This window comes from Rutilus rutilus (genome assembly GCF_951802725.1).
Source record: "Rutilus rutilus genome assembly, chromosome: 8".
In the NCBI taxonomy this organism is placed as follows: domain Eukaryota; kingdom Metazoa; phylum Chordata; class Actinopteri; order Cypriniformes; family Leuciscidae; genus Rutilus; species Rutilus rutilus.
Window position 1 is genome coordinate 23865151 of NC_140222.1, and position 27174 is coordinate 23892324.

Below are 27174 nucleotides of genomic sequence, written 5' to 3' on the forward strand. Positions count from 1 at the left end.
CACAACTCTATGACTCTACCAACCAGTAAACCCCTCCTCTTAAGCCGAGGATTGTGGGTAACTACTGGGATCAAATTTGGTCAGCATCAACCGTGTCCCTATACTCTCTTCTTCAAAGCCAAAGGCTCGCCTGTCCTTTTGCGACTGTGCCTTTTTTATTTTGCCTGAAAGACTCTTTGATGGGCTTAATACATTTAAGGGCCCTCTGCTCGAAAAAGACGGCAGACAGAAAAGAAAAAGAGAGTGGAAAGACGACAAAATAAAGCATCTTTTCTAAGAAACAAGGTCCCCGAGGAGAATACAACCTCGACTGCATCTAGCCACACATTTGATTGTCCCCAGTGTGTGTGTGTGTGTGTGTGTGTTCGTTCTATTCTGTGGCATCCCACAGTCACCCTAGAGAGTCTTGTAAATGGACACTGCAGAGATCTCATACAGTTCCACTGCAGAACAGGAGGAGTAATGTGTGTGTGAGGGCTGAAAACCCCCCAACATCAACAAAGATGCAAACAAATCTATGACAAATTATTTGGCTTTTCATTATTCATAACACAGCCTACTAATTATTCATTAGTTTCCCAGTTGCTTTTCATGGCGGAAAGAGGAATGTGTGAAATTGACTTGTTAAAACTCGATTTCGACTTCCACAGGGGGAAATGAAAACACTCATGGTAAGAACAAAACTTGATATCTTCTTGAAATGTGTGAAAAGTGTGTGTGTGTGTGTCTGCACTGTGAAAAGTGATCAGTTGACTTAACTTAGAAAAAAGTGAGGAAACCTGTTGCCTTAAAATTATTAAGTAAATAAACTTCATGTGTAATTGCAAAAATTAAGTTATGCGGAATTGTTGTTCACATAACTTAATTTTTTCAATTACGCATAAAGTTTATTTACTTTAAGTTAAGTCAACTGACTACTTTTTACAGTGTGTGTGTGTGTGTGTGTGTGTGTCAAAAAGTTTGGAGTAAATATGATTTTTTTATGCTTTTAAAAGAAGTCTTTTATAGGGGCCGTTTACACGACACCATTTTAAACTAAAAACTGGAAACTTTTTCTGTGTTTTGGCTGTTCGTTTCCACGAGAGCAACGTTTTGGCGGCCTGAAAACATGAGCTTTTGAAATCGGGTTTCAAAATGCACGTGTTTGAAAACGAGACTGTTATCTTCTCTGTGTAAACTACAAAAACGCGAATTTGTGAAATACAGCGGTTTTAGTCGTTTTCGAGGATCCGTGTGAACGGGGATCGTTTTGACACACGTTGTCGTCTGTATGCGAAAATGCAAAATAAAAACTTTTTTTCATTTTTCAGTGTAAACGTACCCTTATGCTCACCAAGGCTGCATTTATTTGACAGTAAAAACAGTCAAATTTAGAAATGCTACAATTTGAAACTACAGTTTTCTTTTTTTGATACATTTTCAAATGTAATTTATTCCTGCGATTATATATTTTTTGCAGCAGCATCATTACTCCAGTCTTCAGTGCCACATGATCCTGAAGAAATCATTCTAATATGTTGATTTAATGCTCAATATTATCAATTATTATTGATGCACAATTATGAATAACATATTAATATATTATAATAATATATAGTACATTTATACTATAATACTACTACTACTACTACTACTGCAGTTATTAATTTGTAATAATTTATAATAACAATAATGTTATTGTTATTTTATGTTTTATTTATTAATATAATAATTTTTTAATGTTTTATTATTTCATTATTTTTAAAATAAATTACAGCAATTTACTGTATTTTAATGGATGAAGCCTTGGTGACCGTAAGAGACTGCTTTCAAAAGCAATTGAATTTTATTTTTCTATTTTCACATTTCAAAAAGATATTTTAACCAGCCAAAATAAGTTTTGATATATAAAAAATATTTAATTTCAAATAATAAATCATTACATATACAGTATAACAAAGTTTTTGCAAGACGGTGTAATTATTTTAGATGTAATGTATACAGATGTGATGAACAGTTTGTGCTTCAAAACTGACAGACTTTGCTTTGACTCAGGGATAAATCGCAAACTATTTTAAATTAGGTCGCAGTGTGGTTTGACTCCAGGGACTCTGTTATTGCTACAGGCGTTTCTGACCTCGACCAATCTGACTTACACAAGAACAATAAAGCCGAGCAGCAGAACGGCACAACAGAGAAACTCCTGTTATAAATAAATGTCAAAACTTTTGAGGAAACCATTTATAAACCTGTCATCAATCTCCTTCCAAGGTGCTTTGAACTCAGTAATGAAAACGATAAGGAAGTTATTTTGATGCTGCACATGTATGGCTAAAATTGGACAGGGTCACAGATGCTTTTTTTTTTTTTTTTTTTGTGAGCATGTGTGCAAACATACACAACTTAACGTGAATCAGATTTTTCACCCATTCGACAAAAATCTGCAATTGGAAGCGTGATAATTGCACACCTACTTTCACGACTAAACGTTATCATACCATTGTTTTTAAAACACTTGTTAAAAAAGCAATGTAAAAATTGTTAGCTTGGAATTTGTGTTATATGAATGCCGATTACTTGTAATCTGGATTACATAATCAGATTCCAAAAATTAAGTACTTGTAATTAGATTATGTTTTAGAACACTCATAATCAGACTATATGGTTACTTTTTTATTGGTTACGTGATTACATTATTCACAGAATGGCAGTAAAACATTCATAATTTATTGATTGTCCCTAATTCTTCTTTTTCATGTTTTAAGTTTCCATTTAAAAAAAAGCATATCACTTATACATTCATAAAGTCTTCTAGTTTTGTGAAATTGCACTCTATTAATATGAAATTGGCTATAATTACCTGGTAAATTGAGAACCCTAGTTTGGGAAACCTTGACATAATCTAATGTTTAATAAACTTTGTTAATAAACATGTTGTTGATAACCAAAAATGGAATATATTTTCTTTCGTTCTTTGTATTTTTATTAGGGCTGTGAAACTATTAATCACGATTAATCGCATCCAAAATAAAAGTTTGTGTTTACATAATATATGTGTGTGTACTGTACAATTATTTTGTATATATAAATACAAACACGTGCATGTATATATTTAAGAAATATCTGCATGTGTATAATGAATAAAATTTATATTATATATAAATATAAATATTTGATGTGTTTATTTATATATACAAAATAATTATACACAATACACACACATAGCCTACATTATGTAAACACAAACTTTTGTTTTGGATGTGATTAATCTTTTTACAGCTCTAATTTTTATGTTAATATGCATGGTGCAAAATTCTTTTATTCAACTGAATGTGATAAACGAGTTAGGTCAAAAGTAATCTAAAAGTAATCCAAAAGTAGTCAGATTATATTACCTAAAATGTGTAATGAATTACGTTACCAACACATTTTTTTGTTGTGTAATTTGGAATCAGTAATGGACTACTATTAGTAAGTAATCTACCTAGCACTGCACTGACACTTGCAGGTGCAAGAAAATGTTCTCTTCAGGTAAAAAACATGGCAAGCATTTTGGTTTACTAAGACAGCTCTGGTTGAAATCACGGCATTATACGAGCGACCGAGGTCAAACTCGCCGCTGAAATCCTGGCTCTTCTTCTTTAGAGACAATCACATCTGCACTGGTGGGGTTAACCAGACTCAGCATCCAAAATAACAGCGCACTTGTTTGTCGAGCAAGCTGTAAACAAATATTCCTCTCCAAGACGGCACGGTTATATCAGAAATAGAAAAGCATAATGAATTCGGAGAAGATCCACTCGTAGAATGCAGAAAACATCATTTCGGCACAAGAGCTTCCCATTTCCGCCTGTCCTGTGGGTCTGCTCAAGCACACGCTGGATATGAAGGCAAATATGTTGTGACGTTTTGGAGTATTGGCCCTTGTTGTGCTGCTCGCTGTGACAGATCATTTTCCGTCATTATTCCGAGCCTTCAGCGACAATTCTTTTTAAAGTGATACACCAGTATCTGGTGTAGGAAAAGATGTAGCAGTGTTTAAGAGAAGAGTACAAATGGGATAAAATAATACTGTTTATCTGCATGGGTTGCTGATGGTGCGAGATGCGAAACTATGAATAAAATCATCGAGGTATCCACACGTTTACATAGACCGACAAATAAAAAAGTGGTGATTTTGATGAATTAATCAGCATATCAATTGACTACTTTTAAATATTTGAATATTTAAATAAAAGCCTTAATTAAATCTGTTCCTCATATAAAGCGATTAAGTTTCTTCAGATAATTTGGACTAAACTGCTCGATTCATATGGAATAGTTTTACGATCTCTTTATTAACTTTCTGAAGCATCAAAGTGGTAATTGCCAGGTTGCGTAGCTGTCAATGGAGGGACAGAAAGATCTCAGATTTCATCAAAAATATCTTCATTTGTGTTCTGAAGATGAATGAAGTTCTTAAGGGTTTGGAATGACATGAGGGTGAGGAATTAATGACAGAATTTAAATTGTTTGGTGAAATATACCTTTAAGTGTGGGTTCTAAGGGGCCTGCCGGAGAGCCGGGTAATCTGTAAAAAAAAAAAATATATATATTGTATGTATTTAAGTAGATTAATTAATCACGTGTATTTTCAATCTGTCTGAAAGATTCTTCAAATTAATTTAAATGAAGGAAATCTTATGCAGATATATTTAGTGAAATGCTGCCAGAAAAGATCTTGAAAACAGTATCGTTGTCATCTCTTTTCTTTCAGATTTCTGCAGCGAAATCCTCATCGTAAGTCACAGTGGTGGAGGGTTAAGACCCCACCTGAGGTCCTTATTGCTTTGTTACTGTTGTGGTTATCTCGGGGAAGCAGAATGCTTGGGGAATAATCGGATGGAGCATAAGTGTGGGCTCTAAGGGGCCTGCCGGAGAGCTGGGTAATTTGTAAAAAATAACATAAACCAATCAGCATCCTACAGTAAAATAAGCACATATCGATGTCCCATTTGACCTCTTCAGATGTTTTCCAGGACATACCGATGTTCTTCAAAAACGCACATAATATACGATAAGGTTAAAGGCCTAATGAATCACTGGCCCGTAAGTAATACTCCAATTAAAATGACTTCCTTTCCGCCTCCCCGTGAGCAAGGGCAGGTGCTAATGCAAGACGGCCCGCTCTCATAGAGGTCACTCACAGGCTGCTATGGGTTATGGTAGGACATCTGTTCTCACTGCTGGGGTCTACGAGCTCCTGGGGTTACTTTTTTCTTTCTTATGTGCTCACAGACATATATATGCACGCACACACTCCCCTCCTTCCATCAGGGTGGTCACTGGAGTCGGCCGGTGTAAGTGAGTTAGGAATATTTGCAGGTGAGCTAATTATTCTTGTGCTGTCATGTTTCCAGTCGAGCGTGCAGGACTAACCCCGATATAATCCCCTGAACACAATCACCCTTTATTTAATTTTGCTTCTCATATCATGTGCATCCATGCAGCCCCAAGAAAGCATATCTGCTCGCTTCTGAGACCCTTTCTTCCCATTTAAACAATGAACACCACAAAGAGGCAGAGGTAGGGGAGAGAAAAGGGTCATTCTTTGAATTATTTGTTTGTATTTTCTGTGGCATTTTAAAGATTTAGATTTATGGAATAGTTTATTGTTTTAAAAGAGGGAAAATGTGAGGGTTAACAGTATTGATGCGTTATAATACTTTGTATTAAAAAAAGTGAGAGGAGAGAATAAAGGCATAATGCTGGCTTTTTATTTCCATATTTTGCTGTCCTCCTCCTCACTCTTCTCTATTTCTGTCACCTTTTGATTGCGTTTAAAGCGCACTGGGTGAAAGTGTTAACCGAACAGTATAAATAACATTTCTAGATATACGGTCCACATGGTAGCACATCGAAACCTGCACTTATTATGCAGTGTTATATAGATATTTTTCAGCCATGGTCTATAAAATATCCTTTAGGGATACACCAATATGAAAATTTTGGCCGATACCGATAAACGATAATTCTTTCTATTTGAAAGCCGATAACCGAGATATTGGCCGATAAATCTAAATCCAAATTTTTATATAATTTTTGAGAGCCTGACTACAAAAACAAAAGTCTCACTATTAAAAGTCATGTCCCAAGCACACAATTATGATGTTGTCATTATCATTTTATGTTGTCTTTATGACAGACTTGCAGTGCACGTTGCACTTAACTGTATTTTCCTGTTTTGAAGTGATTCCAATCATATTTCATGCAATTTAATATACATAATAAAGAAATAATCCATTTTTTATTGTCTTTAATATATCAGCCAAATTTGCATACTGGGCCGATTACGATAATATTAAAAAGGATTGTATATTATGATATGTTGGCCAAAATATTGTGCATCCTTAGCCGCCTTGTAATAAGTTTAATATTTAAAAGCACTATTTATTGACAGGCTGCTGAATTATTATAAAGAAATGCAAACCAGACATGATAATGCGGCCACGGTGCAAAGCGGAATTACTTAACAAATGTGTAGATGTAAAAACTGTGTCCACCAAACAACATCAACCATTTAATAGGGTTAGTTAGCATTGTCAAATGATAATGTATATCAAATCAGCAATGTTTTGCTCTCTCTGTTGCAGAAGGTATGCACACACACGTAGACATAAGCAATCAATCAGTGACTGGCTGGCACTCACAGAGAGGTACTTGCAGTTATGCTGCATCTTGAGGCTTCTATATAATCAAAGAAGTGTTTATCCATGATGGTGGATGTCATTAAAACGCATTCTGTCTGCATCTCTCGCTCAAGACACAAGCATAAACAGCCTATATAACAAGACTACAGTCACTCAATCCCCCCCCCCTCTCTCTCTCTCTCTCTGCATTCCCTTCTTTCTCTTTCAAGTGTTCTCAAAGCTGCCTTGAATCCCTAATGATGGAAAGAAAATGAAAAATCTGGATGGGAGGGAAATTAATGTATGTTAATCATTGCTCAGAGCTCATGATGATATAATTTCCAAAACGTATGTGTGTGTGTGTGTGCTGTGTGTAATTTATACAAATGTTATTAATAATTACACATTTTAGATTTTTTATGATGACAAGTTACAGTAGATAGATAGATAGATAGATAGATAGATAGATAGATAGATAGATAGATAGATAGATAGATAGATAGATAGATAGATAGATAACGTATACGTTAACAAACGTATAAATAGCTAGATAGGCAGACAGACAGACAGATAGGTGTGACTGTGTCGTCAAAAGTATCAATGTAAAATCATAGTTGTGTGATCATGCCATATTTGAATATGTTCCAGAAGTAGCAGACTGAACACCACCACAGAACTCTGTCTTGGCAGCAAGCCGAGTTCCCAAATTCCACCCTAAAGCCCAGTCCAATGACCTCATGGGACATTACCTACTGTGGGATGCTAAAAGATGCTAGTCAGACCACACAGCTGGGTAAACAAACACACACACACACACACACACACAGAGCGCCTCATTTGCTCAACTCAGCCAAAGCAATCACCCCGAGGCACTCATCCTTCACTCCAGAAATACTGTGGACACTTATTTTTATCATGCTTTATTTATTTATTTATTTATGCTTTATTGCATTGTCAAATAAATCCAGTGACTTTATCATATTGCGTCCACTCTCCACCTCAACACATCTCTCATTTTCTCAGATCAGAGAACGTGTGCTGGCACGGCACAACACTGCCACTTATCGGAAGTATCCAGTATGGCAGTCTGTGATTGGTCGATACTTAAAAGTCCTTCAAACAAACTTGTATTTGTCTGTTTGGATTCGTAAATTGCATTGCAAATATCTGGCTGATTTTCAAGCTGCTTACATAAGGTATTCTTTATCAGATTGTGTGTGCATATAATATTTACATCTTTCAGGGTCTTGCAGCCTGACCATTGATCTGTTAATTAGCACCCGGATGTGAAGGCCTCCTTATTGACTGTGTGTGCTGGGTAATGAGGACACCTGCGGGACATCTAAATCAATGGAAGTCACCAGGGACAATGCCAAGCAGTTGTATAGAGGCGTCCTCTAGCTAAGGAAGCGCACGTCCATATTTTTTTCTAAAAGAGAAGGTAATTCCAAATGATTTTCTTGGTTTATAAAGCCCAGTAAGTGCCAGTTCCTCTTCTCAAATTGAATTTAAATTACATTTTAAATAACTAGTAGAATTATTCATTCTGTTTTGAGCTATACAAAGACATTGGAGAAAATTTACCATGTATCCTGCTATAAATAACATGATACGATTCATGGATAAAGAAAACTTGATGCTGTGTTAATGAAGGGATAAAATTGAATTTTATTGAACATCTTTATTTTAAAACTGATGCTAGATTTTAAAACTGATAGATAGATAGATAGATAGATAGATAGATAGATAGATAGATAGATAGATAGATAGATAGATAGATAGATAGATAGATAGATAGATAGATAGATAGATAGATAGATAGATAATAAAATTGCTCACACGTTACTTGAATTTCATCTGTTCACAATTTTATTTAGCTAGTTTTCATTCCATAATTCTAACAGTTTGGCCTCTGAAACTGATTTACCTTCTATTTATAAAGAAAGACCTTTTTCACTTTGTAAAGAAACATTCATTCATTCATTAAGTACGATCAAAACAAATTTGAGTAAATTATTCTTATGTAAACTGTTGCATTCAGTTCAACACAATCATTGGCGTAAATAGATTTTTCTATGATTTACACAGAAAATCGCTTATGTTTAATGAGTGAGGCCTGATGTTTTGACATCGTTTGACATTAACTTTTAGCTTAGGTTACAATTGGAAACACAATTCATGTACTATAACAAAAAAAATCTGATAGTAAAGTTTCAGGCAATTAAGACATGAAAAACACTAGCTTTGATGCCTCAAACAACATATGTTGGATGGTCATAAACATCATACCATATGCTCGATAGATTTTTTCAAAAGAATAATTTGCTTTTGTGGGTCTTTTTAAAGCACAGTGTGATTTGTCTAAAACCCCGGAACATTCCATTGTAAGTCAGCCTAATAGTCTGAAGCTAATCAGAATAAAACATATTATAATCAGTCTGGAATTGAAATGACAAGAGCGCAACACCTGGTCCGCATTTCACTCGGTGGGATTTATGATGGGCATGTCTTGGAAAGAAAATGTCTAGGCAAAATAATAGAAACATGCTTTGTAATAAATTATAAACTGGTTTTGATTCTAGCAAAATAAGCCAAGCAAATTGTCATACAAGCAGCGTGTACATTCTGTCCAAACAAAACAACAATCCTAATACAGTGTGATAAAGAACAAAGCAAAATTTAAGAGAAGGAATGTATTGTGACTCATTAAACTACGGAAAATTGAACTTGTTTTTTTGTTGTTTTTTTAAATCCGACTCATTCGTCTTCGTGGTGTTCGAAAAACTCATGGCAACAAATGGTAACCATGGTGATGAAGGTCATGAACTCCTGAAAATCGCACTCAGAGTCGCCGTCGGTGTCCAAGCTTTCCATCAAACTGTCCATTGTTGCTTGATCTTTCACTTGCTGAGGGAGATAAAGAGAAACACGTAAGAAATACGAAAATAGCTAATTTGCTTAGCATTAAAATATTCAATCTAGGGTTGTCAAAACGATTAATCACATCTAACATAAAAGTTTGTAAATATGTGTGTGTGTGTGTGTGTGTGTGTGTGTGTGTGTGTGTGTGTGTGTGTGTGTGTGTGAATGTACGTATGTGTGTATATATATTAGTGTTGTCAAATCGATTAATCGCGATTAATTGTATCTAACATAAAAGTTTATGTATATAATATACGTGTGTATATATTATATTTATATATATATATATACACATATATACACAAATATACTGTATATATACATACACACTCATATAAACAAACTTTTTTGTTAAATGCGATTAATCATGATTAATCGATTTGACAGCACTAATATATATGCTGTCAAATTGATTAAACGCGATTAATCAAATGTAGCATAAACGGTTTTGTTTATAGATGTGTGTACTTTTACTTAGATGCGATTAATCAATTAGACAACACTACATTTTAAGCGTAAATTTTTGACACAAAAACTCAATTTTGACAAAAATCCTTGATTGTAAATCAAATATTCTAAATTTTCAAGACAAATTATAGGGTAAAAAAAGTTATTTTTTTTAATTACCTCAGTAAGAGTCGGGAATTCATGCGTGAGCAGATCCTTGAGTTCGCTCTTTTTTAATTTGTACTTGTCGCCTTCTTTCGACGAGTACTTGTGGAAGGTGTCAATGATGGTTCCCAGGCAGGTCTCTAAGTCGGACATCTTAATGTACTGTAGTGTGTTCGACGTTTTCTGGAATAATTACAAAAAGCACAAAAAAAAAGTGAAAATGTTTGAAACCAATTTCAAGCTGTTTAACTTTTCCCCTCAAACGACTGTAAACGTTTAAGTGTTGGAGCAATTTTATGGACCATTAACTTTCTTTCTGTTTTTCACTTGTGCAAACACATTTCTAGTCATTATGTAGTTAGCTTTGCAGTACAGAACGCTTGGAGCGAAATAAGCTGTAAAACATTGTAATGATATAAAAACTTACTAGACTTACCAGCAGAGAGTTTGTCAGAATGAAGCGATTCGGAGCCGAGTGAGATGGGAGTCTATTTATAGGTCTGTAACAGAGGGGCCTGTAGCTTTGAGATTCTGACCTGTCAATCACCAGAACTGACCAATGAGCTTCTGACCTTGTTCTCACTCCACTACACACACATTCAGAGTGAGATACAAAGAGTTGAAGATCAACGCACACACAAAGTATAACACTTGTCTGGGCAAATTTATAGTAAAGAAGTGAGTGGGAAAATCTGTTCCATGAAATAATGCCTTTGCTATCATGCAAAACTTTCTTTACATGAAAAATCGTATTAAATACGTTTGATTGTCTGCATGTTTTTGATGTTTCTTTGGAAACATCCAGCTTTTGTCCTGTCAGTCTTTTCCAAGGAAATCAAACAGTCTTCTTTTCTATACATTGGTCGTCTCGTCGTCTCACTCTAGGCCGTGAAGATATGTTCACAACTTTTTTCCCTCTTTTTTGCTCTCCTTTTGATCTTTCCGGGAAGTTCTGTTGCCCATAAGCGCACACAAGTGTTTTGTTGTCAGGCATCTGGGTGGACGACAATAGTGTGTTTGAGAGGAAGTGAGTGGTGTGGCATGTTAATCAGCCGATCCTTTTCTGTTTTAGAATTGGCCAGACGTGTGTCCTAAACACCAGTGGACTATTAAACAGTTTTGACACCGAGACAAACACACTCACACACACATACACATTCAATGCACTGAATGACATAATGTACACTACATTTCAATACGTTTTTTTTACAGAATCATTTTATGTTTGTTACTGTAGGCAGGATATTGACTGAATACTAATAATAATAACTGCTTTTATTTATTTATTATTATATATTAACATAAATAAATGAATTATTTGTTGTAAATTTGTTAAAAATGTTAATATATTATTATATATTGTATTTTATATTCAATTAATTCAGTGTTTGATTAATAAAATTAATAACAATAATCATAAGAATAATACAAATAATAAGTGTTATTATTGTTGTTGTTGTTTTATTGAGTTTCTTTTTACAACACCTCAAGGTTGCTTTACAAAAGAGAATGAAAATCGCTTGTTTATTTTCATGACTATGAACTCAACTATATATATAAATATATATTGAAATAATAATAAACAATAATAATAACAACAATTGTAATTGCTTTTTTAATGTTTTTAGTGTTGCAATTATTATTATTTACAGGCAGTTTGCATAATAATCATTTTATTTACCGAGTGCCTTTTAAATATAAACATCAAAGCAATATAATTTCACAAGTATCAATATTTACCCTTTTAACAATATATAAATAATAATAATAATAATAAATATAAATGACAATTATCTAATGCCTATTTTAGCATGTGTTACAATATTATAAAAATGAAAAGATGGTTATGAATAATAATATAATAAATTCTTTGAATGTTTATGCCTTATGTTTTAACTATGAATACTTTTAACTACATACATATTATAATGTATTTAGTTGCACTAATTACTACTATTGTTCTAGGCGTATATAAACAGTGAAATCTGAAGTCATGAAGTCATAGTCCATATTAAAATGAAGAGGTGCATGGGAATGCAGTCACGGGGCACTACGATCCTTCACTCTCCCGTCCCACTCCTCCTTGGCATTTGCCCAGCGGGCCGGACGGTTGGCGATTGCCGGACGGCCTTTATTCTGCCATAATAAATGTGTCTTTGTGGCCTCATATAGGCAGCACAAGCAAACTGTTGTTGACAGCAAACACTGCATCTTGTGTGGGGCTTGCTGTCCTGACGGCCCTTCTCTGGGGTCAGATGGATATAACGCCCCATGAACAAATCAATAATCCATCTCTCTCCCTCTCTATAGTCCTGTGTTGATTTGTTCATCACATTGCAATCTGGGAGTGGACTGCCTCAGATGACTGTTCAATTATGGCTGCTGAATTGTTTGCAGTGATGAATCAGTGATCTTGATCCTGTCTAAGATGTGTGGGTCAGGTTTATAAATAGTTTTTCCATTTTTTTCATTTTGGGCACTGAACAGTTGAACATTAACTTAAATAATTAAATTAAATTAAATTAATTAAATAAAAATAATAATAAAATAATTTTATCCATTTTATTCTTAATAAAAATTTTTTTAAGAATTAAAAAATTAATTAAATAATAAATAAATGAAATAAAAATTAGTTATACCATTTAAACTTAATATTAAATGTCCCTAAACAGTTGAACATTAACTTAAATGAAATTATTAAATGAAATTGAAATAATAAATAAAAGAGACCTTTTTTTTAACTTGATATTAAATCAAATTAAAGTAAAATAAATAAATAAATAAACAAAATTAATTTAGAAATTCTTAAAAATAATCAATTAATAAATTCTTTAAAAATTTAATAAAATGAGAGCCTTTATCAGTTAAACTTAATATTAAATCAAATGAAATTAAAATAATAAAAAAAACGAAATAAATTAATAAAATAATAAATTAATAAAATAATATAAGGCACTTTAACAGTTAAAATTTATAATAAATCAAATTAAAGTAAAATAAATAAAAATATATAAAAAAATACACTAATATAAGACCCTTTAACAGTTCAACTTAATATTACATCCTATTAAAATACATTTTAAAACAAAATAAATTATTAAAATAAATGAATAAATGAATGAGGCGCTTTAACAATTAAACTTTAATATACAATCAAATTAAATGTAAATTAACAAAATAAACAAAATAAATTAATAAAATAATAATAAATAATAATAAATAATATGAGATTCTTTTAACAATTAAACTACAACTAAATCAAATTAAATTAAAATAATAAAATAATTTGAGGCGCTTTAACAGTTAGGGCCCTATTTTAACGATCTGAAACGCAAGTATCAAGCGTGAAATGCAAGTAACTTTGTGGGTGGGTCTTGGGCGCTGTTGCTATACTGGCGGGATAAATTACTCTTGCGCCCGACGCAAATCTAAAATGGGTTGGTCTGAAGTAGCTTCATTACTCATAGGTGTGGTTTGGGCGTAACGTGAAATAAACCAATCAGAGCGTCATCTCACATTCCCTTTAAGAGCAGGCGCGCTTGTTCTATAGCGGATTCCTATTATAACGGCGGATTTGCCAGGCACGCGCCAGGAGCGTTCACAGCCGAGGAGACCGACGTTCTCGTCAGGGCCGTAAAACACAGAGAAGTGACGTTGGGGATGGAGAAACACACCCAAATTAACTTTGGTTAAACAGGCGTATGATAATTTGGGTAAATGTGTAAGCTAGATGTATGCTTTTATAATAAACTATCTATCTATCTATCTATCTATCTATCTATCTATCTATCTATCTATCTATATATCTATCTATCTATCTATCTATCTATCTATCTATCTATCTATCGTAATAATGTATGATTTGCAAAAATGAAAACTGCTGCTTCTGTGTAGATGAGAGAATCAAAGTGCATGCGCGTTGTGCACACGCTACATTGATTATGGCCAAGCATGCGCCGTTAAAATAGCATATAATAACATGCGCAACGATGACTTTGAACTAGTTTTTTTCGGTCAGTGGCGGAATTTTTTTCTAAACCTGCAAAATAGCATGAGGGAACGTTTGCGCCGGAACACGCCTCCTCTTTGCGCTGAACCGCCCCCGGGAGCGCAAGTGTATTTCTTAGTTAACCGACGTGCGTCTGTGGAGGGAAAAGTCCGCTGTGCGCGGGTGCAAAATAGGAATGATACATGCGTCTGTGTACAAAGTCAATTGCGCTGGGTGCAAGATAGGGCCCTTAAACTATAACATTAAATCAAATTAAATATAAATCAATATATAAATAGAAGTCAATGCAAGGCCTTCATCATGATACAAAATCAAGTGTGTGTGTGTGTGTGTATTTGTCCAAGTCTGGCTGTGAATAATCGGCTCTCTGAAAAAAATAATAAAAAAATATTTATACCAGAATAAATGAGCTTTTGTTGGCCGCTAGATTGAGGAACCTGTTCTGTCCCTGTATTGTGTCAGCCATATGATTGGCGGCCCAGTGCACTCTTGGATACTGGTAGTGGCCTGACAGAGGACTCATTCTGAGCTCCAGCCACGCTCAAGATCACATGCTCTCATTGACTACTGTTTCCTTACTACTGCTATATCTATCACTTCTATTCATCTCGACTAAAAAGAAGTTTAAGAAAAACAATAAAATGGTAAAAAGTTATTTATTGCTGATGTTTACTTGCCAGTTTAGTTTGGTTCGTTTTGAAATGCTCAGAAATCTTTTTTTTTTTTTTTTTGAGTGGGTCTTTTCGATAAAATACATGATCATCTAAAAGTACAGATATGAGAACTTCCGGCCAATGGGATTTCACAATGGGCGGAGCTACTACTTACATGGCCTTCGAAAATATACTGAAACATAAAAAGAGCAATTTTTAGTAATGTCAAATCGATAAATCGTGAATAATCACATCTAACATAAAGGTTTTTATATATATACACACAGTACCGGTCAAAAGTTTGGAAGCATTATTTAATGTTTTTGAAAGAAGTCCCTTATGCTCATCAAGCCTGCATTTTTTTAATCAAAAATACAGTCAAAAACAGTAATATTGTGAAATATTATTGCAATTTAAAATAATGCTTTTCTATTTTAATATACTTTGAAATATCATTTATTTCTGTGATGGAAAGCTGAATTTTCAATAGCAATTACTTCAGTCTTCAGTGTCACATGATCCTTCAGAAATCATTCTAATATGCTGTTCCCTTTCAAGGGAACTCAATCTGCATCGAGACGCGGTGGGAACGCCCCTGCGTGATTGCGTTATTAAGCACGTATGAAATCAGTCCAATGGCGTGACGGAACGTCATGAGACGTCATCGACCAGGAAACTATAAAGCATACCTGGAACAAACAGTCACTAGCTTCTGTGTCTTCAGCAAGCACTCTGTGTGAAACTGTCTTTGTCTATTTATTGTTGTTTGTCCACAAGCAGCATACAATATATATCTAGACAGGAGTATAATGGCGAGCAAACAGCTTTGGATCATGTGTTCGTCCCTGCCCTCACTTCATTACGAGTGGGGACACATGCGATTTATGTGTTGTTTGTTTGGGAGTGGAGCATGCATGGTCAGCTCTAGTAAAAGAGGGCTGACAGTGTTCATTCATAAAGTGTTCATCCTGACGTGTAACATATGCAGCATCGAGAGTTTTAGCTCTGCTCCTGTTGGCTTTCTTCTCGAGGAGATTCTTTGGCCTGGCTCTCGCATTTGTTGAGGTAGCTCGTAGATTACGGGGCTGCAATAGGGTGACCAGACGTCCTGAAAAATTCGGGACAGTCCCGAAATCTAAGCTGTTGTCCCGAATCCTGAATCCGGTCCTAATTGTACTAAAGCAAAATCTTGAGTAGTTATTGTCTGATAAAACATTAAAACCTGTAAAAACTAAGAAGAAGTCCTGACTTCTGAGGGCAGTTTCCACCTCATCAAAATACTGTGCCCGTTTCTCCTCGGCGCCCTCTGGGAAGCGACTCTCTGAGGAGGGTCGCAGCGCCACCAGTTCGGTTGTTCCCTGCCGGTTAGCCACTTCGGGGCACCGAGGCGTCAGCGTTCCCGAACGATACTCCGAGGAGGGTCTTAAAGCAGTCAGTTTGGTTGTTCCCTGCTGGTTTGCCACTTCAGGTCGCCAAGGTGCCTGCATTTCTCAACGATCCTCTGAGGAAGGTCATAGAACAGTCAGTTCGGTTTTTCCCTGCCGGTTCACATTACAGGGCACCGAAGTTGCTGTTCGAACAATACCAGAGACCAGTCTCGAGAGACTGGTCCCCTGAGTAGATTTTCTGGCAGCGTGAAATCTAATGCCAAATATATCTTGTTGGGTCCTGCTTACTATAGAAAAGGGTTACAGAATTCAGTTCGGTTTTCGTCCGCCCAGATTTTGAGCCGTCCTCCCTATGGTGGTGGACCCCGAGCAGGCTCTGGTTATGGAGCAAGAAGTACAGACTCTTCTACGAAAGTAAAGACTCTTCTGCGACTCTTCTATAGAAAGGGTTCCTCCTCCCAGCAGAGAGTCAGGGGTTTACAGCCGTTACTTCATTGTCCCAAAGAAGGATGGAGGCTTACATTAAAACAGATTGTGTCACAGATTCAGTCCAAGGACTGGTTTGTCACGTTTTGAAGGACGCGTCCTTCCATGTAGCCATCCATCCTCATTACAAGAAGTCCCTGAGGTTCGCTCTCGGGGGCGAAGTGTACCAATATCGAGTTTTTCCCTTCGGCCTAGGTAAACCTAGGCCAGTCACTCACTGTGAAACAGTTTCAGAGACTGGTGGGTCTCATGGCAGCTGCGTCAAACGTAATAACTTTTGGCCTCCTGTACATAAGGCCCTTGCAGTGGTGGCACAGAACCAAGGGGTTTTCTCCGAGGGAAATCTGTTTCGCATGATCAAGGTCACGCGGCGATGCCTACGTGCCTTAGTCAAGTGGAAGAAACCCTGGTTCCTTGCCCAAGGCCCAGTGTTGGGTGCTTCTTGTCGTTGCGTAATGCTAACAACAGATGCTTCCTTCACAGCTTGGGGGGGGGGGCGATCATGAGTGGTCGCTCGGTGCAAGGTCTGTGGCAGGACCATCTACTTTCTTGGCACATAATTCGGCTAGAAATGATGGCGGTGTTTTGAGCTCTCAAACACTTCCTCCCAGACCTGAGGGGCCATCATGTGCATGCCCGCACGGAAAACACATCGGTTGTCTCTTACATCAACCATCAGGGGGGTCTGAAGTCACGTCACTTATGCAAACTGGCTCACCAGATCCTCCTGTGGGCTCAAGGGAATTTGCTCTCTCTAAAGGCAATTTAGATCCCGGGGTTTTTAAATCAGGAAGCAGACATCCTGTCGAGGCAGGGGCTGAGGCCCGGGGAATGGAGAATCCACCCCGAGGTGGTGGAGCTCCTATGAAAAACTTTGGTCAAGCGGAAATAGACCTGTTCGCATCTTAAGAGACGACACACTGTCCACTGTGGTTCTCACTCAGTCAGCCAGCTCCTCCGGCCACGTCTGTACGCTTTTCCCCCGATCTCTCTGCTCCCGGGAGATCTGGAGAGAGTTCGCTGGGACGGGGCCCGTATTCTGTTAATAGCCCCGTTTTGGCAGGCCTGAGTACGGTTCTCGGACCTATAGTCTCTCCTCGATGGCTCTCCCCGATGGTTCTCCTCTGGAGATTTCCGCTCGGGGGGGTACCTTTTCTCTCAAGGGAGCGGGTTGATCCTTCACCCCCGCCCAGAATTGTGGAAACTTTGGGCTTGGCCTCTGAGGGGGCCTAGCTCATAAGTTCAGGTCTCTCAACTGAGGTTGTTGAGACCATCCTCCACTCCAGAGTTCCCTCCACAAGGAAACTCTACACCTTAAAGTGGATATTTTTCAAACTAAAACTGCTTCTAAAACATTATTGTCAGGAGTTTCCCTCCAATATGTTTGTGATGTGGCAGGATGTTGCCTCATACCCCTTTGTCCTTTTTTGGTTAGCCCTTTGTCGTCTGTTATTTTGGGTTGCTGCTTTATTTATTTATTATTCGTTTGCTCCATGTATTAGTTTAAGTTTGGGTAGTTTGCAGGCCTGTATTTTGGAGCGTATATCTTGTGTTTATTCCGTAGCTTATTCTTTATTTATGTTGATTTTCTGAATGGCTGAGACAAAGCTGACAAAGAGCTGGCGGCTCAGAGCCGGCCGTGACAAATATGGGGGCTCGTCTGGGATCTGAACCAGGGACCTCTCACACGGCCGGCTCTGAGCCGCGACAAATGAAGGAGGCAACGAGAACAAAAGCGAATTAAAAATATTTGTTTGATCCAACATAACAAAATAAACACCACTACGGAAAACATTCTGTTCAGAAAATCAACATAAATAAAGAATAAGCTACGTAATAAACACAAGATATACGCTCCAAAAATACAGGCCTGCAAACTACCCAAACTTAAACTAATACATGGAGAAAACGAATAATAAATAAATAAAGCAGCAACCCAAAATAACAGACGACAAAGGGGTAACCAAAAAAGGCTGAAGTCAGAGATCCATCACCTTTTATCATTCTCTGCAGGTGTTTCACATCATGATTAGCTCAAAGCTTAATTTTTGTGTTATATATTAATCTAATGTTTTTGTGGCCTTTTGTGTCCATCTATGAATTGAAATTGCAAAAAAAAAAAAAAAAAAAGATTTTGAAAGGTCATGTAAGGACATAATATTCCTGCCTTTTTTTTTTTTTTTTTTAAGCATCCCAGGCTCTGTATATTAGATGATAGCGAACCAATGTCAGTTGATGCCAATTATACTGCATATTTGTGCACATAATTAAAATATAAAGATCAGTTGGATCAGTTACCTCAGTTGGTAAATGCATTCTCTTCTTACTTTTAAAAGACAAGGCTGCTTTTCACAGGATAACAGTGAGGAACAAGAATTTACAAAGACAATTACGACCTAATATTTCATTGCTTGACCTTCTGAACGTTAAGGAACGAAATGTGTGTGTTCTGTTTGCGGGTGGTTGATCCGAGAGAGAATTTAGTATGTTTGGCCACATTCGTGTGTAAAGCACTGAAAGAAAGTCTTTAGAGTTATTTTTCAGTCAGGTGAACTTTTCTCTCCATACAAATCACCCAGCGAGATTCACTGGCCTTCCTGTCGCTTTGGCTGTTGCCATGGCGATGACCTGTTGCCGCGCTGCAGTGGCGGGTTTTCGTTCCCATCTCGCGCTGTGCCAGAAAGGTTCGCCAAAAACGCTGAGTCATCGCCTGGCAACGCGCCACGGCAGCGGACAACAGCAGCTCTCCAGGTGGTGCTAGTTAAGTACTCCAGCCAGGTCTGATAAAAAAAAAATATATATATATATATACGCTTTTGAACTTAAAAAAATATCCAAACTTGACATTTGATACAGCCGAGTCGAAGTTCAAAATGTTTCATATATGACCACGTGGTGGCGTTGCCGAATTTGCTACTGTTCTGCTGTCATATACGTTATTCTGTAAACATTACAAATGCATCCAGCCTCTTTGAAAACTATTCAGAGTACTGCTTAAAACGCATTATAAGGCATAGCTTATAAGCCATTGTTTATTTGTAAGGACTTTTTTTGGATACATTTGATTTGTGTAACCGCAATTTTTGTTTACGCTGCCATTTTCTCATTTGCAATATTTAAGATTAACCACTAGGTGGCAGACTTGGCTTTTTTGTGATTTGTTACCGTCCTACAGGCTTATTTAAAAGGTAGCTTCCATCCATGTCTGGGCACGTAGGTTTCTAATCTGTCCCTTATTTCCTACCTGCAGTGTTTTGTCTGGTCTGCTTCCACAGATAAACCAACCAGTTAACAAGCTCTATAAGCCACTTAACCCATTAAAACAAGATGCCGTGTTACAGCTCAGAAGTCACGTGACTCCCCTAATGAGGGACTGTGTTGGATTTTACACACATTATTTTTAATATCATTATTTGATATGTATATATATAAGAATGTGATAATCAGCATTTTACCATGCTTAAATTAATTATCCAGGTTTTCCTCTATAACCAGCACAGAAAATATAAAAAGGTTTGCTTTCAGTTGTGTTTATTTTATTAAAGGTTTACTATTTTAACCCTTTCATGCATGAACTATGACAAGGATATTTTTTTCTCTTATGTGTTTTTATTGCTCTTAGTTCTTGAAAAACAAGATCTGAACTTTGGTTGTAACATTTAGGCCTATTTTTTTCAACAAGAGATTTTCAGATGTCCACTTGAGTGGACATTATGCGGTTTTGGTTTTAACTGAAGAGATCATTTTATAAACATAATACAGTAATAACAGTAATAAAATATAATTATATAAAATCATGTGAAAACTATAAAAATATATACAAAATATATAATATAGCTTCAATTATTGCAAATGCCATTAAGTTTGTTCCTGTACAACCAGCATGTCTTTGATATCAGAACATGAGGACGTGTTTCCATCACAGATCTCTACAACCGGTGAAGGTACAACTCTGTGGAAACTCAACTCAGAATATGTAGAAAACGCTAACACTCAGTCTACCACAGTACCACTTATTATGATGAGAACTAAAAGCATTTTAGTAGCATTTTACTAGCTGCAAAGTTGTCGTGTTAGTGAGTAACTAGCTAAAGGTACCCATAACTTCCAAAAGCTAGCAACAACACTAACTTTACATACAGTAGCTAACTGTTTTCAAAACTGTGCAACTTGTCTATTAAAAAGCTACTTTTTCCTACTGGTAGCCTTTGTATATGACAAAATGTTACATTGCTATTTTTGTCACATCGTATTGCTGAGGTAAATATTTGTTTCTCTTCAGAAAAAAACAGGTATATTTTAGCTTAATTAGCTTCAATGCAGTCAGCTATGTTTTATTAGCTTAGTTAACAGTTGTTTCATCTTGAATAGCCTAGCTTTTAGCTTGACGAGCAACAGTTTTAAAGCAGCTTCCCCAACACTGGTTGTTGTTAGCGAGTTAGCAAGACTTTGTTAAATGTCATTTAGTTAGCAGCCATGATGGTGGCTATAACAAAGGCTATATTTCTCATAGCAGGTTTGGTGGCATATTTGCTATAAATATTCAATGAGAAATAGGAAGTCAATTGCTAGGTTCATGCACTTGTTGTATTGAAGCCTGTAATGTTTCCTACAGGGCTGCCGGGTCGATTGGCAGCACTAGCTGAATCAATATCTGGCCCTTTTGCGCTACTTAGTGAAGATAGGTTTGATCTATGGCATAGAATTGGTTTGGCTATATCAAGGGTCATATATTTGAAGAGTTCAGATGCAAAAGCCTCTAAGTGCCATCTGAAATTTTCTTCTAGAATGATCATTTTTATCAAGCTCGTATATTTAAATTCAATAATTTCACTTAAATGGCAATAAAGATTACCATTGTCATTTAAGTGAAATTACTGACCTTAAATATACAAGCTTGATAAAAATGATCAATAAGAAAATTTCAGATGGCACTTAGAGGCTTTTGCATCTGAACTCTTCATTTGTAAGCCGCCTTTATTTGAGTCAGTCACCTGCTGAGGTAATTAGAAACGGATGTAAGACTTCCGCTCAACTTCCCTGAGATTAACAGGTGAAGTTCAACATGAATCCCTTTGCGCAAACAAACAAACATTTACGGTCACCTATAAATAACGACGCTCTTGTGTAAGAGTTTCGCAAAAGTACAATTTAAATGTTACCCTCACGACTTCATTACCCCAGCCAACGTTTTTGCTGACAGCTACTGAAATGAAGATCAAGGTGTGTAGTATTTGGACATTTAACCAGACATTGTCTCATTATTGTCCCGTAGTAAACAAGCTTTGCAAACTGGCAGAAACAAAGCAGGTGCAGTAATTAAATTGGATTAAGTGGATTATGTGGCCCTTGTGATGAATTGGCAGTTTGGCACCGGAAAACAGTGTGGCTTGTCCTCCCCTTTACCATGTCAACCAACACATATACGCAAACACACACACTTTTGAAAGATATTTTTGTGTTTTCTGAAAGGTAAACATGTCTTCATAACTATTTGATGAAAAAAAAGTATTAAAGGGACCAGCAACTGTTTGGTTACGCATAAAACATCTTAATTTGTGTTCAGCAGAAGAAAGAAATTCATACAGGTACATTATGTAAATGATGACAGAATTTTCATTTATTGGGTGAACTATCCCTTTTAAGTAATATAAAATGGGGTGGTTGATTATGATTTCACTTTTCTAACTTTAGTTAGTGTGTAATGTTGCTGTTTTAGCATAAACAACATCTGCAAAGTCACAACGCTCAAAGTTCAAAGCAAAGGGAGATATTTTCTTTTAAAGAAATTGCTTTTTAAGAACTACAACAAATGGCTGATAGGGATTACACTGCATTCCTCCTGCGTTAGTGACATCACAAACCCTAATTTACATAAACCCCGCCCCCGGGAACGCGATTTATAGATCATCAAGACAGAATATGCTTCTCAGTGACTAGAAGATATCTACACATAAGCTACATAAATTCATCAACTAACCGTGCAGAAATGTTGTCTACATGTTGTCACTTGAGTCTCTCCATCATTGTCTGACTCCGGTTTGAACATAAAAGGCTAAACGTTTTTGAAACAGCTGTTGAAGCTCCGCCCTCTGAGCCGGGAGCAGCAGCTCATTTGCATTTAAAGGGACAGACACAAAAACTGTGCGTTTTTGCCCAAAGAAAAAGTATGTTCTATATAATATGAGTATGGGAAGTTTGAATGAATTTCGGATGTACTACATCCTCCAGTTGCATTGCTTCACTGCCATTCATAAATCATCTCCCATGCATGGCCTCATGGGATAGTAAATAGTCGATCGAATGCACACTTCAGTATCTCACTTCAGAATCATTTCACCTACTGTTTTTCGAATACTATGTATTCGAACATACTACTCTTTTGGTGTACTGTTTTTCACATACTATATAGTAGGGAAGTAGTCGATTTCGGACACAGCGACAGTGTCTGGGTCACAGGGGTCAGCCTTTCCTTTGGGTAATTGACAGGAACAGGAATAGTAAATCCAGGTCACCAGGCTGATTGTAATGTGAGGTCAGTATGCTGGACGGACATAAGCTCTTTAGCCAGGTTTCACCTCACTGCAACACAGACTGCTCTCCCACTCCCAGAAAACACAGCGTAAAATTAAAGGAGAACCGTATATTTGTATGCTTAAAAAGCATTTTACACCTAAAGAAATGCATTGTACTTTTGAGAAGTAGCCTATGTTTAAAACCGTTGCAATTTCTGCACCACTTTAGCGGAGAGGTTAATGCAAATCAGTTGTTAAAAAGAAAAATAAGAGCTAGCATAAACATCTGCTTGGAAAAGAAAGCTAGCATACTACTACTGTTACAAAATAGTTTGTGAATTTTGTCAAATGCAGAAGCTACAGTATAGGAAATGCACAGAAGACCTAGTCTAGCATGCTACTCTGAATTTAGCATATAACCAAAACATTAGTGGACACTATTGTCTTTTTTATGGACTTTTTGTATATTATTCCTAATAATAGGAATAAATGATGAAGAATCTTCATTTTTGAGTGAACTATCCATTTAAATACTCAGTTTCCACAGCGAAGAGGACATGTTCAGGCATGTTTCCTCTCACAATGAATGAATTATCATTCTTGTTCTAATAGCAAATGTGGAAACGGTTCAAGAATGCGTAATCCTTTATTAACTCGATACTTAATTTTAACCTTGGAAACTATCAAAACATAACTGTAATTTATTATTTAACAGCAGAACATGTTTAAACAGAAGGATAGCCTAGCAGAAAGGACTTTTGATCACAGAAAATGGAATTTGGAATTAATTCTGTAGGGAAAAATATTCTTTAAATAATTGTTCAGAGGGTAGATGAGGTTTTGGATTTTTATTTATTTATTTTGGGGTTTGTTTATTGTTATTCATCTCATCGTTTTTAATTACTGTTCCCAGTTTCAGAAAGAAAAAAGAGAAAGAAATAAAGAAAGGTTTGCATTATTATCAGCCGATGTAAAAACTTACTCCACAATACAGTGTCCGGACAGGATTTAATTTGATGAAGAAGTTAAAATTAATTAAAATAAAATTTGAAATTACTAATTAAATGTGAATAATTATTAATAATATGTAATAAAAACAATATAGATCATCTAAATGAAAATATAATAATCAAAATAATATAATAAATGTAATCAAAGTATTGTAATAATACTTATAATAGTGTAATAATACTTATAAAAGTGTGTGTATATTTAAATATATATATGTATATATTTAAATATGTATATTTAAATATGCACATACAGAATACTTTACACCTTTTGGAATCTGTCCAAATGCTTGATGAGTTTCCAAAGCCACAATGAAGGAAATTTGCCTTGCGAGACAAAATGTAAGGCAGATAGCTGACTTCATCATAATTACTGTACTGAGATTTAATATTGGCCACTTGTCATAAATCCATCCACATAATGAAGTGATATGGGTATAAACCCTGTTATGTCTGAGAGGAAGATGTATCACTGCGAGGCATGTCAGCGTGTCACTTCCCGTCTGTGTCGAAACGCCGGGAAAGTGCACCATAACTTCATATGATTAGCCTTTCATCTTTATTCACACACACACACACACACACACACACACACACACACACACACACACACACACACACACACACACACACACACAGAGAGAGAGAGAGATTATCTTTCTATTTTAATCACAATGAGTGTGATGTAACTGCACCAGATGTCTGGATTGTCTTTGTTTGGAAGCTCACTTGCACATACAGCAAAAATATCATTATCTCACCAGAGTATATTGTATGTTATAAAAAGAACAGTTTAAAGTAACATTTTAACCGATATATAGCCTAGTATGTAGCCAAAAATGGTGATTTTTAAATTTATATAATTATTTTTTAAATATTTTTTTTTTATATCTTATTTACTTATATTATTATTTATTTTTTTCATATTATAACTTATTATTTGATACTAAGTACTAACTGCAATAATTTAATATAAAATAAATACAATTGTTTTATTATAAATTAATTATATGTATTTATTCTATTGGCCATTTGTTATGGTATAAGTCATTATTTTATTTTTAGATAGATAGATAGATAGATAGATAGATAGATAGATAGATAGATAGATAGTGTCAGGGTTCTGTCACTTCTGTCTAGTTCAATTCTTGGTTTTGTGACAGAGCTCTGACACTCCCGGTTTTGTCTCGTCTTGTTTGAGTGCGCGGTTACGAGCATGCTCGAGCCATGCATTCACTTGTCTATGTGCCTTGTTACATGTGCGGGGCATGATGCTTGGATCCCGGTACGTCGGTCTAGTTTGGTTTTGGTTCTGTGTCGGGATTCAGACATCCATGCTCCGTGTGTGCTCCGTGTGTCGACCCAGAGCAGCCTGCTGAGGCTGTCCCAGAGACACCCAAATGTCTTGTCCTGTCGGCTCCGTCCTTGCTCACTGCATCACCCGGGCCCTCAGCCAGGAATCGAGAACCGCCGGAGCTGGCCTGGTCCGTCCCTCCGACACCGCCCTGGCCCTCTGCCAGGACTCCAGACCCGCCGGAATCCGCCTGGTCCATTCCCCCGGCTCCGCCCTGGCCCACAGCTGGGATTACAGACACGCCGGAGCCGCCCTGGGCTGTCCCTCCGGCCTCGCCCTGGCCCTCAGGCGGGAATACAGACACGCTGGAGTCTCCCTGGTCTGTCCCTCCGGTTCCGCCCTGGCCCACAGCTGGGATTACAGACACGCTGGAGTCTCCCTGGTCTGTCCCTCTGGTTCCGCCCTCGCCCTCAGCTGGGAATCCAGACACGCCGGAGCCCCCCTGGGCCATCCCTCCGGCCTCGCTCTCAGCCGGGAATCCAGACACGCCAGAGTCTCCCTGATCCGTCCCTCCGGTTCCGCCCTGGACTCCTGCCAGGAATCCAGAACTGCCTGAGCCTCCTTGGCGTAACCCTCCCTTCCATCCTTGGTCCAGATGGCGTCCCTTTGGGGGGGGGGGGGGGGGGGGGGGTTACGAGCGTGCTCGAGCCGTGCACTCCCTTGTCTAACATGCCTTGTTACATGTCCGGGGCATGGTGTTTGGATCCCGGCACGTCGGTCTAGTTTGGTTTCGGTTCTGTGTCGGGATTCAGACATCCATGCTCCGTGTGTTTGTTTTCTGTTGTGAGCGCACGGAATGGGCTTTCGCTCGTTCTCGTGCGCTCTGTCTCGTGAGCGTGCGGTTTCGAGTTCACTCAAGCCGTACGCTCTTCCGTTTGCGTGTGTTGTTGTGTCCTGTGTAGCACGCAGTGTTTACATCGGCCGCATGCTTTCATGTTTTGTCTTGTGCTGTGTAGCACACAGCTTGTGTTTTACACTAGCTGTGTGCTTTCATGTTGTCATTTTTTGTGTGAACACGTGGCTTATGAGTGTTCTCATTGGCTGCCTGTCTCGTTTTGTGTAAGCACATGGCTTGTGATTTGTTTTACTAGCCATGTGTTTTTGTCATGTTTGGTGTGAGCAAATGGCTTGTCACGTTTCCTTGTGCCATGTGCTCTCCTGTCTATTGTCTAACCCCACCCACCTTGTTACCTGATTATTGATTAATTTGCCCCACCTGTCCTCCCTTGTTACCTGCTTTCCCTATTTATTCTCCCTGTGTTTGCAGTCCTGTGCTGGTTTGTTGTCATTTCTACATGGTATGTTACCCTTGTGTGTTCTCCTTGTATATCAAGTCAAGTCAAGTAAAGTCATGTTTTCCCCTTCGGGGTAGTTTTTGTTTGTATTTTGTTTTACTTTTATTATAAAAATAAAGCCCATCACTTGAGTCCTCGCTCCTGTCACCACCCCTCACACCTGATAGATAGATAGATAGATAGATAGATAGATAGATAGATAGATAGATAGATAGATAGATAGATAGATAGATAGATAGATTTTAAGTTAAGTTCATTGAAATATATATATATATTTGTTAAT

The 27174-nt window shown here is 37.0% G+C and overlaps 1 protein-coding gene across 2 annotated transcripts; it reads right to left on the bottom strand.

The window, feature by feature from the left end:
• Window positions 1–8493: 8493 nt before the first annotated feature.
• Window positions 8494–10746, bottom strand: s100b (S100 calcium binding protein, beta (neural)). Of its 2 annotated transcripts, none has more exons than XM_084417888.1 (3): window positions 10618–10746; window positions 10197–10364; window positions 8494–9554 (listed from the first exon to the last, which is right to left on the bottom strand). In XM_084417888.1, the coding sequence occupies exons 2-3, from the start codon at window positions 10332–10334 to the stop codon at window positions 9405–9407; spliced, it is 288 nt and encodes a 95-aa protein (XP_084274014.1). In that variant the 5' UTR covers window positions 10335–10364; window positions 10618–10746; the 3' UTR covers window positions 8494–9404. The 2 variants fall into 2 exon arrangements, with proteins under 2 accessions (XP_084274014.1, XP_084274015.1); XM_084417889.1 differs by having other exon boundaries at window positions 10609–10642.
• Between the last annotated feature and the right edge of the window lie 16428 nt (window positions 10747–27174).